The sequence below is a fragment of the Salmo salar genome, chromosome ssa25 (genome assembly GCF_905237065.1).
Source record: "Salmo salar chromosome ssa25, Ssal_v3.1, whole genome shotgun sequence".
Taxonomy (NCBI): domain Eukaryota; kingdom Metazoa; phylum Chordata; class Actinopteri; order Salmoniformes; family Salmonidae; genus Salmo; species Salmo salar.
The window spans coordinates 35,232,678-35,250,967 of NC_059466.1; the positions used below are offsets into that span (position 1 = coordinate 35,232,678).

An 18,290-nucleotide genomic window follows, 5' to 3' on the forward strand; every position below is an offset into this window, starting at 1 on the left:
CACTACTCATTGCTCCATATGCTGTTCATATACAAATCAAATCAAATTGTATTTGTCACATGCTCCGAATACAACAGTGAAATGCTTACCTACAAGGCCTTAACATTTACATTTACATTTACGTCATTTAGCAGACGCTCTTATCCAGAGCGACTTCCAAATTGGTGCATTCACCTTAAGATATCCAGTGGAACAAACACTTTACAATAGTACATCTATGTATTTTTTTTTGGGGGGGGGTTAGAAGGATTACTATATCCTATTCCAACAATGCAGTTAAAAATATATATTATTTAAAGACCTTGAAAAGAAAGTAACAAATAATTAAAGAGCAGCAGTAAAATAACAATAGTGAGACTATATACAGGGGGTACCGGTACAGAGTCGATGTGCGGGGGCACCGGTTAATTGAGGTAATATGTACATGTAGGTAGAGCTATTAACAGAGAGTCACAGCAGAGTAAAAGAGGGTGGGTGGGGGGTGGGCAATGCAAATAGTCTGGGTAGCCATTTGATTAGCTATTCAGGAGTCTTATGGCTTGGGGATAGAAGCTGTTTAGAAGCCTCTTGGACATAGACTTGGCGCTCCTGTACCGCTTGCAGAGAAAACAGTCTATGACTTGGGTGGCTGGAGTCTTTGACCATATTTAGCGCCTTCCTCTGACACATTTTTTACATCTTTTTTTAAACATTTTAGTCATTTAGCAGACACACTTATCCAGAGCGACTTACAGTAGTGAATGCATACATTTCAAACATTTCATACATTTTCTTTTTCCGTACTGGTCCCCCATGGGAATCAAACCCACAACCCTGGCATTGCAAACACCATGCTCTACCAACTGAGCCACATGGGACCACCGCCTGGTATAGAGATCCTGGATGGCAGGAAGCTTGGCACCAGTGATGTACTGGGCCATACGCACTACCCTCTGTAGTGCCTTGCGGTCGGAAGCCGAGCAGTTGCCATACCAGGCAGTGATGCAACCAGTCAGGATTCTCTCGATGGTGCAGATGTAGAAACGTTTGAGGATCTTAGGACCCATGCCAAATCTTTTCAGTCTCCTGAGGGGGAATAGGTTTTGTTATTCCCTCTTCACGATGGTCTCGGTGTGCTTGGACCATGTTAGTTTGTTGGTGATGTGGACGTCAAGGAACTTGAAGCTCTCAATCGGCTCCACTACAGCCCCATTGATGAGAACGGGGGTGTGCTCGGTTCTCCTTTTCTTGTAATCCACAATCAACAATGAGTGTACAAAACATTAAGAACACCTGCGCTTTCCATGACATAGGCTGACCAGGTGAATCCAGGTGAAAGCTATGATCCCTTATTGATGTCACTTGTTAAATCCACTTCAGTCAGTGTAGATGAAGGGGAGGAGACAGGTTAAAGAAGGATTTTTAAGCCTTGAGACAATTGAGACATGGATTGTGTATGTGTGCCATTCAGAGGGTGAATGGGCAAGACAAAACATTTAAATGCCTTTGAACTACTATGGTAGTATGTGCCAGGCGCACCGGTTTGTGTCAAGAACTGTAACGCTGCTGGGTTTTTCACACTTAACAGTTTCCTGCGTGTATCAAAAATGGTCCACCACCCAAAGGACAACCAGCCAACTTGACACAACTGTGGGAAGCATTGGAGTCAACATGGGCCAGCATCCCAGTGGAACGCTTTCGTCACCTTGTCTCCGACAAATTGAGGCTGTTCTGATGGCAAAAAAAGGGGGGGCCGCAACTAAATGGTGTTCCTAATGTTTGATAAACTCACTGTACACTACATCATATATGTGACATATCTCACTGCCAGCCACCCACAGCCTAACACCCCCAGAGAAGAAGCTGCCGATTGGACGATGTACTTTCTGTCTGTGCTGACTGCAGGGTTAGGATGGGGTCAGGATGAGGTCATACAGTCCTCTGGTATAAGGTCTCCAGATTGCAGTGGTGTGTTTTGGGGAAGTCGTGAGGAACCTATATTAGTGTGCCCCATGCCTGGGTTGTTGCTGTAAAGATTTTTCATGATGTTGGGGTCCATTACATTTCACATTGTCAGTTTAGAAACGCACCATTTACTTCCATGTTAACTTGTCTGTGTGTGTGTGTTCCCAGCTGTGTGTGAACATGACCAACGAGCGTGTGAGGCTGCACGTCTCAGAGGTGCTGTTCCAGCAGGAGCAGGCCGAGTGTCTACAGGAGGCCATCGCCATGGAGACGCTCTGGTCGCCCAGCAACCAACCCGCTGTTCTAGACTTCTTCTTCCTGGTAATATTTTTTGCCCCTGCCGTGCCACCCCACGCCTTTAAGAACTGGGATTACCCCTTTAACATCAAGACATTTCTCATTCCTGAAAAGGCTTTGGAGTTTGTATTGGTTTTGAGTGTGTGTAAATAGATTTTGAGGTCAAAGTTACCCTCAACTACAGAGATCTAGGATCATATTACACTACCTCACATGAAACATTTAGGAGCTGTGTGTTACAATTCTCTCCCATGTGTGGTTCCATGACCACTGTCCTCCATCTTCCCAGAAGCCTCAGGGTCTGCTGTCTGTGATGGATGAGGAGAGCCAGTCGCTGAGACCTACAGAACAGACCCTCTACAAGAGACTGCAGTCACACCTCGACAACACACCCACACACGGTATCTCCCTGACAACCAAGGACGGCAACGGCAACCCCCCGCCCATAGACCAGGGTCCTGCCTTCACTGTGAAACACTACACAGGCCAAGTGAGTGGGCATTCACACACACACACACACACACACACACACACACACACACACACACACACACACACACACACACACACACACACACACACACACACACACACACACACACGACCTATGTTGTGTGTGTACATCTGTCATGTAATTGTCTGTCTGTTCTCTGATTGGTAGATGGCCTATGACCTCACAGGAACACTGGTGAAGAACAAGGACTCCCTCCCCCAAAACCTGCTTCTTGTTCTGAAGTGTAAGTACCAGTCAAAATACACACACACACACACACACACACACACACACACACACACACACACACACACACACACACACACACACACACACACACACACACAACCCCACTCATTCAAAATCAAGATGTCTATTAATGAATGGTGTGTGTGATAATAGCAGCAGTAGTGTAAATGTATTCTGTTGAGCGTGGTCAGATGTGTGCTGGTGTTTTTGTGAGCAGAGCGGAGTAGGACAGGCAAGCATTGTGTCAGAGCCAGGACCAGCAAGTTTACTGTCTCGGGCTGATTACTGTGGTTGGCTGACATTTAAATAATGAGCCTAATCAAAGGCTTCGGAGATGGCTTTTGTACCTTTCCCTGTCTCCTCTCCCTGTCTCCTCTCCCTGTCTCCTCTCCCTGTCTCCTCTCCCTGTCTCCTCTCCCTGTCTCCTCTCCCTGTCTATCTCAATGTCTTCGCTTCCTGTCTCATCTCCCTGTCTTTCTCCTTTTCTCCTCTCCCTGTCTCCTCGCCGTGTCTCTCTTCCTGTCTCTTTCCCTGTCTCCTCTCCCTGTCTATCTTACTGTCTTCTCTCCCTGTCACCTCTCCCTGTCTCCTCTCCCTGTCTCCGCTCCCTGTCTCCTCTCCGTGTCTCTCTTCCTGTCTCCTCTCACGGTCTTCTCTCCCTGTCTATCTTCCTGTCTTTCTCCATGTCTCCACTCCCTGTCTCTCTCCCTGTCGCCTCTCCCTGTCTCCTCTCCCTGTCTTTCTCCCTGTCTCTCTCCCTGTCTCCACTCCCTGTCTCTCTCCCTGTCTCCTCTCCCTGTCTCCTCTCCCTGTCTTTCTCCCTGTCTCTCTCCCTGTCTCCTCTCCCTGTCTTTCTCCCTGTCTCTCTCCCTGTCTCTCTCCCTGTCTCTCTTCCTGTCTCCTCTCCCTGTCTCCTCTCCCTGTCTCCTCTCCCTGTTTATCTTCCTGTCTTTCTCCATGTCTCCTCTCCCTGTCTCCTCTCCTTGTCTCCTCTCCCTGTCTCCTCTCCCTGTCTCCTCTCCCTGTGTCCTCTCCCTGTGTCCTCTCCCTGTCTCTTTCCCTGTCTCTTTCCCTGTCTCCTCTCCCTGTCTCCTCTCCCTGTCTCCTCTCCCTGTGTCCAACTCCCTGTGTCCTCTCCCTGTTTTTCTCCCTGTCTCTCTCCCTGTCTCTCTCCCTGTCTCCTCTCCCTGTCTCCTCTCCCTGTGTCCTCTCCCTGTCTCATCTCCCTGTCTCTCTCCCTGTCTCTCTTCCTGTCTCCTCTCCCTGTCTCCTCTCCCTGTCTTTCTCCATGTCTCCTCTCCCTGTCTCCTCTCCTTGTCTCCTCTCCCTGTCTCCTCTCCCTGTCTCCTCTCCCTGTCTCCTCTCCCTGTCTCCGCTCCCTGTCTCATCTCCCTGTCTCCTCTCCATGTCTATCTTCCTGTCTCTACTCCCTGTCTCTACTCCCTGTCTCCTCTCCCTGTCTCCTCTCCATGTCTATCTTCCTGTCTCTACTCCCTGTCTCCTCTCTCTGTCTCATCTCCCTGTCTCGCTCCCTGTCTCCTCTCCCTGTCTCCTCTCCCTGTCTCATCTCATTTACATTTTACATTTACATTTAAGTAATTTAGCAGACGCTCTTATCCAGAGCGACTTACAAATTGGTGCATTCACCTTATAATATCCAGTGGAACAACCACTTACAATAGTGCATCTAAATCTTTTAAGGGGGGGGGGGGTTAGAAGGATAACTTTATCCTATCCCAGGTATTCCTTGAAGAGGTGGGGTTTCAGGTGTCTCCGGAAGGTGGTGATTGACTCCGCTGTCCTGGCGTCGTGAGGGAGCTTGTTCCACCATTGGGGTGCCAGAGCAGCGAACAGTTTTGACTGGGCTGAGCGGGAACTGTGCTTCCTCAGAGGTAGGGAGGCGAGCAGGCCAGAGGTGGATGAACGCAGTGCCCTTGTTTGTGTGTAGGGCCTGATCAGAGCCTGAAGGTACGGAGGTGCCGTTCCCCTCACAGCTCCGTAGGCAAGCACCATGGTCTTGTAGCGGATGCGAGCTTCAACTGGAAGCCAGTGGAGAGAGCGGAGGAGCGGGGTGACGTGAGAGAACTTGGGAAGGTTGAACACCAGACGGGCTGCGGCGTTCTGGATGAGTTGTAGGGGTTTAATGGCACAGGCAGGGAGCCCAGCCAACAGCGAGTTGCAGTAATCCAGGCGGGAGATGACAAGTGCCTGGATTAGGACCTGCGCCGCTTCCTGTGTGAGGCAGGGTCGTACTCTGCGAATGTTGTAGAGCATGAACCTACAGGATCGGGTCACCGCCTTGATGTTAGTGGAGAACGACAGGGTGTTGTCCAGGGTCACTCCAAGGTTCTTAGCACTCGGTGAGGAGGACACAAGGGAGTTGTCAACCGTGATGGCGAGATCATGGAACGGGCAGTCCTTCCCCGGGAGGAAGAGCAGCTCCGTCTTGCCGAGGTTCAGCTTGAGGTGGTGATCCGTCATCCACACTGATATGTCTGCCAGACATGCAGAGATGCGATTCGCCACCTGGTTGTCAGAAGGGGGAAAGGAGAAGATTAATTGTGTGTCGTCTGCATAGCAATGATAGGAGAGACCATGTGAGGATATGACAGAGCCAAGAGACTTGGTGTATAGCGAGAATAGGAGAGGGCCTAGAACAGAGCCCTGGGGGACACCAGTGGTGAGAGCACGTGGTGCGGAGACAGATTCTCGCCACGCCACCTGGTAGGAGCGACCTGTCAGGTAGGACGCAATCCAAGCGTGGGCCGCGCCGGAGATGCCCAGCTCGGAGAGGGTGGAGAGGAGGATCTGATGGTTCACAGTATCAAAGGCAGCAGATAGGTCTAGAAGGATGAGAGCAGAGGAGAGAGAGTTAGCTTTAGCAGTGCGGAGAGCCTCCGTGACACAGAGAAGAGCAGTCTCAGTTGAATGCCCAGTCTTGAAACCTGACTGATTAGGATCAAGAAGGTAATTCTGAGAGAGATAGCAAGAGAGCTGGCCAAGGACGGCACGTTCAAGAGTTTTGGAGAGAAAAGAAAGAAGGGATACTGGTCTGTAGTTGTTGACATCGGAGGGATCGAGTGTAGGTTTTTTCAGAAGGGGTGCAACTCTCGCTCTCTTGAAGACGGAAGGGACATAGCCAGCGGTCAAGGATGAGTTGATGAGCGAGGTGAGGTAGGGGAGAAGGTCTCCGGAAATGGTCTGGAGAAGAGAGGAGGGGATAGGGTCAAGTGGGCAGGTTGTTGGGCGGCCGGCCGTCACAAGACGCGAGATTTCATCTGGAGAGAGAGGGGAGAAAGAGGTCAAAGCACAGGGTAGGGCAGTGTGAGCAGGACCAGCAGTGTCGTTTGACTTAGCAAACGAGGATCGGATGTCGTTAACCTTCTTTTCAAAATGGTTGACGAAGTCATCCGCAGAGAGGGAGGAGGGGGGGGGGAGGGGGAGGAGGATTCAGGAGGGAGGAGAAGGTAGCAAAGAGCTTCCAAGGGTTAGAGGAAGATGCTTGGAATTTAGAGTGGTAGAAGGTGGCTTTAGCAGCAGAGACAGAAGAGGAAAATGTAGAGAGGATGGAGTGAAAGGATGCCAGGTCCGCAGGGAGGCGAGTTTTCCTCCATTTCCGCTCGGAAAATCAAAGGATGCAGAGAGGGAGGAGAGGAGGGTTGAGGAGGCAGAATCAGGAGATAGGTTGGAGAAGGTTTGAGCAGAGGGAAGAGATGATAGGATGGAAGAGGAGAGAGTAGCGGGAGAGAGAGAGCGAAGGTTGGGACGGCGCTATACCATCCGAGTAGGGGCAGAGTGAGAAGTGTTGGATGAGAGCGAGAGGGAAAAGGATACAAGGTAGTGGTCAGAGACTTGGAGGGGAGTTGCAATGAGATTAGTGGAAGAACAGCATCTAGTAAAGATGAGGTCAAGCGTATTGCCAGCCTTGTGAGTGGGGGGGAAGGTGAGAGGGTGAGGTCAAAAGAGGAGAGGAGTGGAAAGAAGGAGGCAGAGAGGAATGAGTCAAAGGTAGACGTGGGGAGGTTAAAGTCACCCAGAACTGTGAGAGGTGAGCCATCCTCAGGAAAGGAACTTATCAAGGCGTCAAGCTCATTGATGAACTCTCCAAGGGAACCTGGAGGGCGATAAATGATAAGGATGTTAAGCTTGAAAGGGCTGGTAACTGTGACAGCATGGAATTCAAATGAGGAAATAGACAGATGGGTCAGGGGAGAAAGAGAGAATGTCCACTTGGGAGAGATGAGGATTCCAGTGCCACCACCCCGCTGGCTCGATGCTCTAGGGGTATGCTAGAACACGTGGGCAGACGAGGAGAGAGCAGTAGGAGTAGCAGTGTTATCTGTGGTAATCCATGTTACCGTCAGCGCCAGGAAGTCTAGGGACTGGAGGGTAGCATAGGCTGAGATGAACTCAGCCTTGTTGGCCGCAGACCGGCAGTTCCAGAGGCTGCAGGAGACCTGGAACTCCACGTGGGTCGTGCGCGCTGGGACCACCAGGTTAGAGTGGCAGCGGCCACGCAGTGTGGAGCGTTTGTATGGCCTGTGCAGAGGGGAGAGAACAGGGATAGACAGACACATAGTTGACAAGCTACAGAAGAATGTTCGGAAAGTTAAGCTTACATTGCAAAAATCTTATTGACTAAAATGACGAAAATGATACAGTACTGCTGGCTGGTGGAGTAGACTAGCTAGCAGTGGCTGCGTTGTTGATTTTGAACGTGTAGCTGGCTAGGTAACCTCGATAGTTTCAGTACTACACCTTGTCATGATACAAAAGCAACTTTGTAGCTAGCTAACATAACACTAATCAAGACGTTCCTTTGTAATGTATTTAGTTTCTACAATGCTGCTCGTCGGTAATAGTTGGCTGGGTTTGGTAAAATGGCGTCGCGGGGGACGGAAATAGCTGGCTAGCTAACCTCGATAATTACTAAACTACACAATTATCAAGCTATGACAAAGACAACTATGTAGCTAGCTAGCTAACACTGCACTAGTCAAATCGTTCCGTTGTAAAGTATTAGTATCTACAGCGCTGCTAGTCGGTAACGGTTGGCTAGCTAGCAGTGGGTTAATGATGACTAGGTGTGTTGACTAAGTCTGGCGTCGCGTCGCGGCTGGCTAGCTAGCCTCGATAATTACTTTGACTACACAATTATCTTAGATGCAAAGACAGCAAAGATAACTATGTAGCTGGCTAACTAACACTAGCACTACACTAATCAAGTCGTTCCGTTGTAATGTAATAGTTTCTACAGTGCTGCTAGTCGGTAGAAGTTAGCTGGTTGGCTAGCTAGCAGTGTTGACTAGCTAGCTAGCAGTGATGACTACGTTAGGAGGACGAAGATAGCTAACCTCGATAATTACTCTAATTACTCTAAACTACACGATTATCTTTGATACAAAGACGGCTATGTAGCTAGCTAAGAAAAATTGCTCAGATCAAACAAATCAAACCGTTGTAATGTAATGAAGTGTAATATTACCTGTGGAGCGAAGCGTAGTGCGACTGCTCGCTCCAAACCGGAAGTACGGTGGTGATGATTACATAAATTAATAGACAATTACCTCGGGAAGCCACAGTCATCTCCCTTTCTCATCTCCCTTTCTCATCTCCCTGTCTTTCTCCCTGTCTACTCTCCCTGTCTCTTTTGTTCCTTTGTGCATATTTTGCAGAACGTACACACACATAAAGGCCAAAGGGTAAAGATGAAATGAGACAGCGGTGCTTGGGGTTATGGAGAGTGGTCTGTGGACCTCTGTAGTCAGGTAGTAGTGTTGGTGGTGATGATTACATAAATTAATAGACAATTACCTCGGGAAGCCACAGTCATTACACCCTACAACCAGTCTAGGAAATTCCTTTCAAGATTTCTCTCTCTCTCTCCCACACACACATGCCTGTCTCACAGAGCTCTTTGTTGTTGAGGGCTGCTCCACGTGTTCTGTAGCAGCATGCTCAGCCTACTCTCTTATGGAGATGATTGTTTACATGCCTATTATTTTGCTCCAATCCCTCCCTCTCACTCCTCCTCTTTTTCCCTCCCTCCTTTCTTCCAATCATCCTTCTCCTTTTAATCTCCTCATGTCTCCTGTCTGCTTCCTTTCTCCTATCCTGCTCCCACTGCTCCTCTCCTCCAATCATCTCCCTCCAATTTTCTTCCTCCCTCTTTCCCCTCCCCATCCCCTCCCCTCCCCCCCTCTCTCTCTCTCTCTCTCTCTCTCTCTCTCTCTCTCTCTCTGTGTGATCCCCTAACAGCCAGTGAGAGTGTGTTGGTGCAGCAGTTGTTCAAGTCCAAGCTCACCCAGACTGGGTCTCTGGTTCCGGCCCAGGCAAGAATGGCTCTGAGAGGGCCCAAAGCAGCCCTGCTCCTTCACAGGATGTCATCCCACTCTAGCCTCTCCCCCGCAGGCCACGAGCCCCGCAGGTACCTGGACCTCACCAAGGTACTAGACAATGGCTACTATACCATATGACATGTAATGTGTAGCATAGCATACCGCATACCCTCACCAAGGTATGGAGGACTAAGTGACATAACCATTTACGATATGACATACCATATACAGACATCTGTTCTGAGTGACTCAATAAGGTGCAGTAGACAAGCCAGTAATAGCCCTAATAACTCATGAGTCATACCTACACCCCAACCTCTCCAAACAGCCACTCAGGTATTTATTTAGTACTCATCAATGGAACTTTTCCAGGTAAAATCCATAAGACCTCAGTAAAGTACCACTAATCGGTGTGTTGGTTCACTACTTGGTGTACTAGTCAGCATGATGTATTTTGACTTCACGGTCAATAGAAATGACAAACAGCTAAAACCATCACGCATCAGAACACTCTAAATTGGGCATCCCCCTTACGGTGATTGGTGGTTAGGGGAGTTGGGGATGACCAATGTTGAAAGCAGGATTTTTCCATGTCTGTGACACACTCTGTTGGATGCTGGGGGTTCCGATTGGAAAAGTAGAAAATGATGTGTCTGTGTGTGTGTCTCTGTGTGTGTGTGTGTGTCTGTGTGTGTGTGTGTGTGTCTCTCTCTCTGTGTGTGTGTGTGTGTGTGTGTGTGTGTGTGTGTGTGTGTGTGTGTGTGTGTGTGTGTGTGTGTGTGTGTGTGTGTGTGTGTGTGTGTGTGTGTGTGTGTGTGTGTGTGTGTGTGTTCTATGTGTGTCTCTGTGTGTGTGTCTGTGTGTGTGTGTGTGTGTGTGTGTGTGTGTGTGTGTGTGTGTGTGTGTGTGTGTGTGTGTCTGTGTGTCTGTGTGTGTGTGTGTCTCTCTGTGTGTGTGTGTGTGTGTGTGTGTGTCTCTCTGTGTGTGTGTGTGTGTGTGTGTGTGTGTGTGTGTGTGTGTGTGTGTGTGTGTGTGTGTGTGTGTGTGTGTGTGCTCTGTGTGTGTGTGTGTGTGTGTGGTCTCTCTATGTGTGTGTCTCTGTGTGTGTGTGTGTGTGTGTGTGTCTGTCTGTGTGTGTGTCTGTGTGTGTGTGTGTGTGTGTGTCTCTCTCTCTGTGTGTGTGTGTGTGTGTGTGTGTGTGTGTGTGTGTGTGTGTGTGTGTGTGTGTGTGTGTGTGTGTGTGTGTGTGTGTGTGTGTGTGTGTGTGTGTACTGCATAACGTGCTGAAGGCGTGTTACAGGACGTAGCACACTCCTATAAAGAAGCTGGTGGATTTACGTCCATCATCATAGATATTATAATGCAGAATGGTAATAATAATAACTGGCTTTGATTTAGTCATGGACTTGATTCATAGGACTGTGTAAAGTTGTGTGTCCACAGCACAGTCAACCAACTAGCATATTTAATATGCACTATTCAAAGCTATCTAATAACACCATCCCTCCCTCCCTTCCTTCCTCTCTCTCTCTCTTTCTCTCTGTCTCTCTCTCTTCCCCTTCTCCCCCTCTCTCTTCCCCTTCTTCCCCTCGCGCTCTCTCTCTCTTCCCCTTCTCCCTCTCTCTCTTCCCCCTTCTTCTCCCTTTCTCTCTCCCCCTTATTCTCCCTCTCTCTCTCCCCCTTCTTCTCCCTATTTCTCCCCCTTCTTCTCTCTCTCTTCCCCTTCTTCTCCCTCTCTCTCTTCCACTTTCTCCCGCTCTCTCTTCCCCGATCTTCTCCCTCTCTCTCTTCCCCCTTCTTTCCCCTCCCTCTCTTCCCCCTTCTTCTCCCTCCCTCTCTTCCCCTTCTTCTCCCTCCCTCTCTCTCCCCCTTCTTCTCCCTCTCTCTCTCTTCCCCCTTCTTCTCCTTCTCTCTCTTCCCCCATCTTCTCCCTCTCTCTCTCTTCCCCCTTCTTCTCCCTCTCTCTCTTCCCCTTCTTCTCCCTCTTTCTCTTCCCCTTCTTCTCCCTCTCTCTCTTCCCCTTCTTCTCCCTCTCCCTCTTTCTCTCCCTCTCTCTCTTCCCCCTTCTTCTCTCTCTCTTCCCCATCTCTCTCTCTCTCTCTCTCTCTCTCTCTCTCTCTCTCTCTCAGCTCTTGAAGAAGAAGGGAGCGACCTCTTTCCTGCAGAGGCTGGAGAGGTGTGGTCCAGTTACGGTCGCTGTGCAGCTAAGGGTAAGCAGTAGCACAACACTGGACCAAACCTCAACCATAACCCAAACACTTTCTCCACTAGAAATCCACTCACCTCAACCCAAACAATAGTGTCATTCTACCTCTCTGTCTGCATAGAGTGCTTAGTGCACTGTATAGGGAATAGGGGGCCATGTTTGATGCAACCCCTGTCCCCTGATCTCTGAACCACAACAAATGACAAAAGACGTCTATAAAATGTGATAGTAATCCGTAGTTGATCCATGTGAAACAACATTCATTTAGATGGATCCCTACCCCACAAGTGCCAAGCCAAGCCAGATCACACTCCAATGGCCATACCACTAAACCCAATGTGATGTAACATAGATGTAGCGCTGGTGTGAGTGATGGTTTGGGGTTTGAATGAGGGCAGTGTGGTGCCTGCAGACCAGAACTGTGGTCTAACAGTGAATGGAGAGAAGGAGAGGGGGAGAAGGAGCGAGAGAGGAGAGAGAGAGGAGAGAGAGAGAGAGAGAGAGAGAGAGAGAGAGAGAGAGAGAGAGAGAGAGAGAGAGAGAGAGAGAGAGAGAGAGAGAGAGATGAAGAATCATCACGCTGTACCCAGCCAAGCATAAAGCCCTCTGAATGTATGAATGAACAATGAACAACGGGATCTGTGCGTGCGTCTGACGTTATGGCTAGCAGTACAGTAGCCTACTAATACACACATGTACAGTACAGAGCGATGTCATTAAGGAGTGGTAAGAAACAGAAATGTGTGTGTGGCGTGTTCGAGTGGCGCCGGTGTATTTAGTGTCTGAGAAACACACTCACCCAGGGTAAAGAGGCCTTTGTATTGCTGGTCCCTACAGAGGCAACACACCCTAACCAATCAGACTACTTCATCACACATATACGACATGACATCACTCCTCACTCACTGTTGTCTTGGCGACCGCTGACCACATCAAGGGAACCCCGACCATGGCACACGCACACGCACACACACACACACACACACACACACACACACACACACACACACACACACACACACACACACACACACACACACACACACACACACACACATTCCTCTGTGTGGAGAAATTGTTATGTGTTCAGTTCAGTCCTAAGTGCTCTACTGTACACACAGTACTGGCCAGGCCTATAGATCTCTATAGACTATACAGTATGGCATCAAATGGTTGAGGATCTAACCCAGGTTGAGGAACTAGCCCAGGTTGAGGAACTAGCCCAGGTTGAGGAACTAGCCCAGGTTGAGGAACTAGCCCAGGTTGAGGAACTATTCCAGGTTGAGGAACTAGCCCAGGTTGAGGAACTAGCCCAGGTTGAGGAACTATTCCAGGTTGAGGAACTATTCCAGGTTGAGGAACTAGCCAAGGTTGAGGAACTAGCCCAGGTTGAGGAACTATTCCAGGTTGAGGACCTATTCCAGGTTGAGGAACTAGCCCAGGTTGAGGAACTAGCCCAGGTTGAGGAACTAGCCCAGGTAGAGAAACTAGCCCAGGTTGAGGAACTAGCCCAGGTTGAGGAACTATTCCAGGTTGAGGAACTATTCCAGGTTGAGGAACTATTCCAGGTTGAGGAACTAGCCCAGGTTGAGGAACTATTCCAGGTTGAGGAACTAGCCAAGGTTGAGGAACTAGCCCAGGTTGAGGAACTATTCCAGGTTGAGGACCTATTCCAGGTTGAGGAACTAGCCCAGGTTGAGGAAGTATTCCAGGTTGAGGAACTAGCCAAGGTTGAGGAACTAGCCCAGGTTGAGGAACTAGCCCAGGTTGAGGAACTATTCCAGGTTGAGGAACTATTCCAGGTTGAGGACCTATTCCAGGTTGAGGAACTAGCCCAGGTTGAGGAACTAGCCCATGTTGAGGAACTAGCCCAGGTTGAGGAACTATTCCAGGTTGAGGAACTATTCCAGGTTGAGGAACTATTCCAGGTTGAGGAACTATTCCAGTTTGAGGAACTATTCCAGGTTGAGGAACTATTCCAGGTTGAGGAACTAGCCCAGGTTGAGGAACTTGCCCAGGTTGAGGAACTAGTCCAGGTTGAGGAACTATTCCAGGTTGAGGAACTATTCCAGGTTGAGGAACTATTCCAGTTTGAGGAACTATTCCAGGTTGAGGAACTATTCCAGGTTGAGGAACTAGCCCAGGTTGAGGAACTAGCCCAGGTTGAGGAACTAGCCCAGGTTGAGGACCTTTTCCAGGTTGAGGAACTATCCATATTGAAGCTGATACCAATGCCATTGCTTTCACATGTTTGAAGGTGATAAGGGTCTAGGACTGAGGAATAGGTTCAACTCCATTGCCATGTCCATAAGGAACATGAACTTCAATATGAAACAATATCCCCCCCTCTCCCCCTTTCAGAACTCTCTGTCAGAGGTGGTCAGTAAGCTACAGGCGTGCACCCCTCACTTTGTGGAGTGTGTACGTCCCAACAGCAGTGACACGGCGGACAGCTTTGACAGTTGCCACGTGTCTACTCAGCTGCAGTACGTCGGAGTGCTGGAGATGGTCCAGATGATCCGCTATGGCTACCCGGTACGCCTGCCCTTCAACAGCTTCCTCACCAGGTAGGTACCACCATAGCGTGCATACTGCTCCTGTACAACTTGAATAGGGAGGACAGACACTGACTCATAATGGATTTGTATATGCCTCTATTGTCAGGTTCCGTTTCAGCCCCTACAGCCCTTTCCCCATAGTTTGTAGATCTGAAGGAATCCAAAAGGTGTAAAAGGATGTGGGTGGCTCCATCTTGACTTTCAATTAGGTTTGAGAAGCTTCTCCCACTTATCCAATCTTTTCAGATCTGTGAAGACTGAAGAGGTAGGGGCTAGGGGAAGGGGCTATGGGCTGAAATGGAACCAGGCCTGTGAGTGTGGTGGGTCACTGTGTCCTCTCTGAAGAGGTCTGTGTGATGGGGAATGTGTCCTCTCTGAAGAGGTCTGTGTGATGGGGGGATGTGTCCTCTCTGTAAAGGTCTGTGTGATGGGGATGTGTCCTCTCTGTAAAGGTCTGTGTGATGGGGATGTGTCCTCTCTGTAAAGGTCTGTGTGATGGGGAATGTGTCCTCTCTGTAAAGGTCTGTGTGATGGGGAATGTGTCCTCTCTGTAAAGGTCTGTGTGATGGGGAATGTGTCCTCTCTGTAAAGGTCTGTGTGATGGGGATGTGTCCTCTCTGTAAAGGTCTGTGTGATGGGGATGTGTCCTCTCTGTAAAGGTCTGTGTGATGGGGATGTGTCCTCTCTGTAAAGGTCTGTGTGATGGGGAATGTGTCCTCTCTGTAAAGGTCTGTGTGATGGGGATGTGTCCTCTCTGTAAAGGTCTGTGTGATGGGGAATGTGTCCTCTCTGTAAAGGTCTGTGTGATGGGGATGTGTCCTCTCTGTAAAGGTCTGTGTGATGGGGAATGTGTCCTCTCTGTAAAGGTCTGTGTGATGGGGGAATGTGTCCTCTCTGTAAAGGTCTGTGTGATGGGGATGTGTCCTCTCTGTAAAGGTCTGTGTGATGGGGATGTGTCCTCTCTGTAAAGGTCTGTGTGATGGGGATGTGTCCTCTCTGTAAAGGTCTGTGTGATGGGGATGTGTCCTCTCTGTAAAGGTCTGTGTGATGGGAATGTGTCCTCTCTGTAAAGGTCTGTGTGATGGGGAATGTGTCCTCTCTGTAAAGGTCTGTGTGATGGGAATGTGTCCTCTCTGTAAAGGTCTGTGTGATGGGGGAATGTGTCCTCTCTGTAAAGGTCTGTGTGATGGGGATGTGTCCCCTCTGTAGAGGTCTGTGTGATGGGGATGTGTCCTCTCTGTAAAGGTCTGTGTGATGGGGATGTGTCCTCTCTGTAGAGGTCTGTGTGATGGGGATGTGTCCTCTCTGTAAAGGTCTGTGTGATGGGGATGTGTCCTCTCTGTAAAGGTCTGTGTGATGGGGAATGTGTCCTCTCTGTAAAGGTCTGTGTGATGGGGATGTGTCCTCTCTGTAAAGGTCTGTGTGATGGGGAATGTGTCCTCTCTGTAAAGGTCTGTGTGATGGGGATGTGTCCTCTCTGTAAAGGTCTGTGTGATGGGGAATGTGTCCTCTCTGTAAAGGTCTGTGTGATGGGGATGTGTCCTCTCTGTAAAGGTCTGTGTGATGGGGAATGTGTCCTCTCTGTAAAGGTCTGTGTGATGGGGAATGTGTCCTCTCTGTAAAGGTCTGTGTGATGGGGAATGTGTCCTCTCTGTAAAGGTCTGTGTGATGGGGAATGTGTCCTCTCTGTAAAGGTCTGTGTGATGGGGATGTGTCCTCTCTGTAAAGGTCTGTGTGATGGGGATGTGTCCTCTCTGTAAAGGTCTGTGTGATGGGGAATGTGTCCTCTCTGTAAAGGTCTGTGTGATGGGGATGTGTCCTCTCTGTAAAGGTCTGTGTGATGGGGGAATGTTTCCTCTCTGTAAAGGTCTGTGTGATGGGGGGGATGTGAGACATACTGTACTGTAACAACACAGGGAGCATCATACCCTGCCTTCTCCATGTCTTCTCCCTGTATTCCTCCTGCCTTCTCCCTGCCTTCTCCCTTGCCCTTCTCCCTGTATTCTCCCTTGCCCTCTACCTGCCTTCTCCATATCTTATCCCTATCTTCTCCCTGCCTTCTCCCTGCCTTCTCCCTGCACTCTCCCTGCACTCTCCCTTGCCATCTACCTGTCTTCTCCCTTCCTTCTCCATGCCATCTTCCGGCCTTCTCCCTGCACTCTCCCTCTTTGCTAATTGTCCTTTTACAGCACACATTTCACTCTTGATGGGTTCCCCACCCCTCACACATTTGACTCTTGATGTGTTCCCCACCCCCACACATTTCACTCTTGATGGGTTCCCCACCCCCCACACATTTCACTCTTGATGGGTTCCCCACCCCCCACACATTTCACTCTTGATGTGTTCCCCACCCCCCACACATTTCACTCTTGATGGGTTCCCCACCCCCCACACATTTCACTCTTGATTTGTTCCCCACCCCCACACATTTCACTCTTGATGGGTTCCCCACCCCCACACATTTCACTCTTGATGTGTTCCCCACCCCCACACATTTCACTCTTGATGGGTTCCCCACCCCCACACATTTCACTCTTGATGGGTTCCCCCCCCCCCCACACATTTCACTCTTGATGGGTTCCCCACCCCCACACATTTCACTCTTGATGGGTTCCCCCCACACATTTGACTCTTGATGTGTTCCCCACCCCCACACATTTCACTCTTGATGGGTTCCCCCCCACACATTTCACTCTTGATGTGTTCCCCACCCCCACACATTTGACTCTTGATGTGTTCCCCACCCCCACACATTTCACTCTTGATGGGTTCCCCCCACACATTTGACTCTTGATGTGTTCCCCACCCCCACACATTTGACTCTTGATGTGTTCCCCCCCCACACATTTGACTCTTGATGTGTTCCCCCCCCACACATTTGACTCTTGATGGGTTCCCCCCCACACATTTGACTCTTGATGGGTTCCCCCCCCACACATTTGACTCTTGATGTCTTCCCCCCCCCACACATTTGACTCTTGATGTGTTCCCCCCCACACATTTCACTCTTGATGGGTTCCCCACCCCCACACATTTGACTCTTGATGGGTTCCCCCCCACACATTTCACTCTTGATGTGTTCCCCACCCCCACACATTTCACTCATGATGGGTTCCCCACCCCCACACATTTCACTCTTGATGGGTTCCCCACCCCCACACATTTCACTCATGATGGGTTCCCCACCCCCACACATTTCACTCTTGATGGGTTCCCCACCCCCCACACATTTCACTCTTGATGGGTTCCCCCCCACACACACACATCTGACTCTTGATGGGTTCCCCACCCCCACACACACCAACACACATAATGCCCAGGTGGAAGTTACCAACTTAGAGTGGTTCTTCAGGTCAGCATGACCTGGACAAAAGTACAGCCTCTCGTATACATGTCTCCCTCTCTCAATTCAATTCAAAGGGCTTCATTGGCATGGGAAACATATATTTTCATTGCCAAAGAAAGTGAAATAAAAAATAAAAAATGTACAGTAAACATTACACATAAATATGGGTTGTATTTACAATGGTGTTTGTTTTTCACTGGTTGCCCTTTTCTTGTGGCAACAGGCAACACATATTGCTGCTGTGATGGCACACTGTGGTATTTCACCCAGTAGATATGGGATTTTATCATAATTTGGTTTGATTTAGAATTCTTTGTGGGTCTGTGTAATCTGAGGGAAATATGTGTCTCTAATATGGTCATACATTTGGCAGGAGTTTAGGAAGTGCAGCTTAGTTTCTACCTCATTTTGTGGACAGTGTGCACATAGTCTGTCTTCTCTTGAGAGCCAGGTCTGCCTACGGCGGCCTTTCTCAATAGCAAGGCTATGGTCACTGAGTCTGTACATAGTCAAAGCTTTCCTTAACTTTGGGTCAGTCACAGTGGCCAGGTATTCTGCCACTGTGCACTCTCTGTTTAGGGCTAAATAGCATGCTAGTTTGCTAGAATGCATTTTATCTTGTTTTCTCTGGATTTGTTTGGGTCTAATTGTGTTGTTTTCCTGGGGCTCTGTGGGGTCTGTTTGTGTTTGCGAACAGAGCCCCAGGGCCAGCTTGCTTAGGGGGCTCTTCTCCAGGTACATCTCTCCATAGGTGATGGCTTTGTTATGGAAGGTTTGGGGATCGCTTCCTTTTAGGTGGTTGTAGAAATGATCAGCTCTTTTCTGGATTTTGATAATTAGCAGGTATCGGCCTAAT

General features: G+C 49.3%; 1 protein-coding gene across 4 annotated transcripts in view; it reads left to right on the forward strand.

Annotated features, from left to right (window-relative positions):
• Positions 1-18,290, forward strand: part of LOC106595389 (unconventional myosin-XVI) — a 242,290-nt gene that overhangs the window by 151,400 nt on the left and 72,600 nt on the right. For all 4 annotated transcript variants that reach the window (XM_045707327.1, XM_045707325.1, XM_045707326.1 and 1 more), the window contains 6 exons: positions 2,113-2,265; positions 2,531-2,731; positions 2,903-2,978; positions 9,242-9,429; positions 11,451-11,531; positions 13,889-14,094. In XM_045707327.1, the coding sequence (XP_045563283.1) occupies positions 2,113-2,265; positions 2,531-2,731; positions 2,903-2,978; positions 9,242-9,429; positions 11,451-11,531; positions 13,889-14,094 (905 nt within the window). The remainder of the gene's footprint in view (positions 1-2,112; positions 2,266-2,530; positions 2,732-2,902; positions 2,979-9,241; positions 9,430-11,450; positions 11,532-13,888; positions 14,095-18,290) is intronic.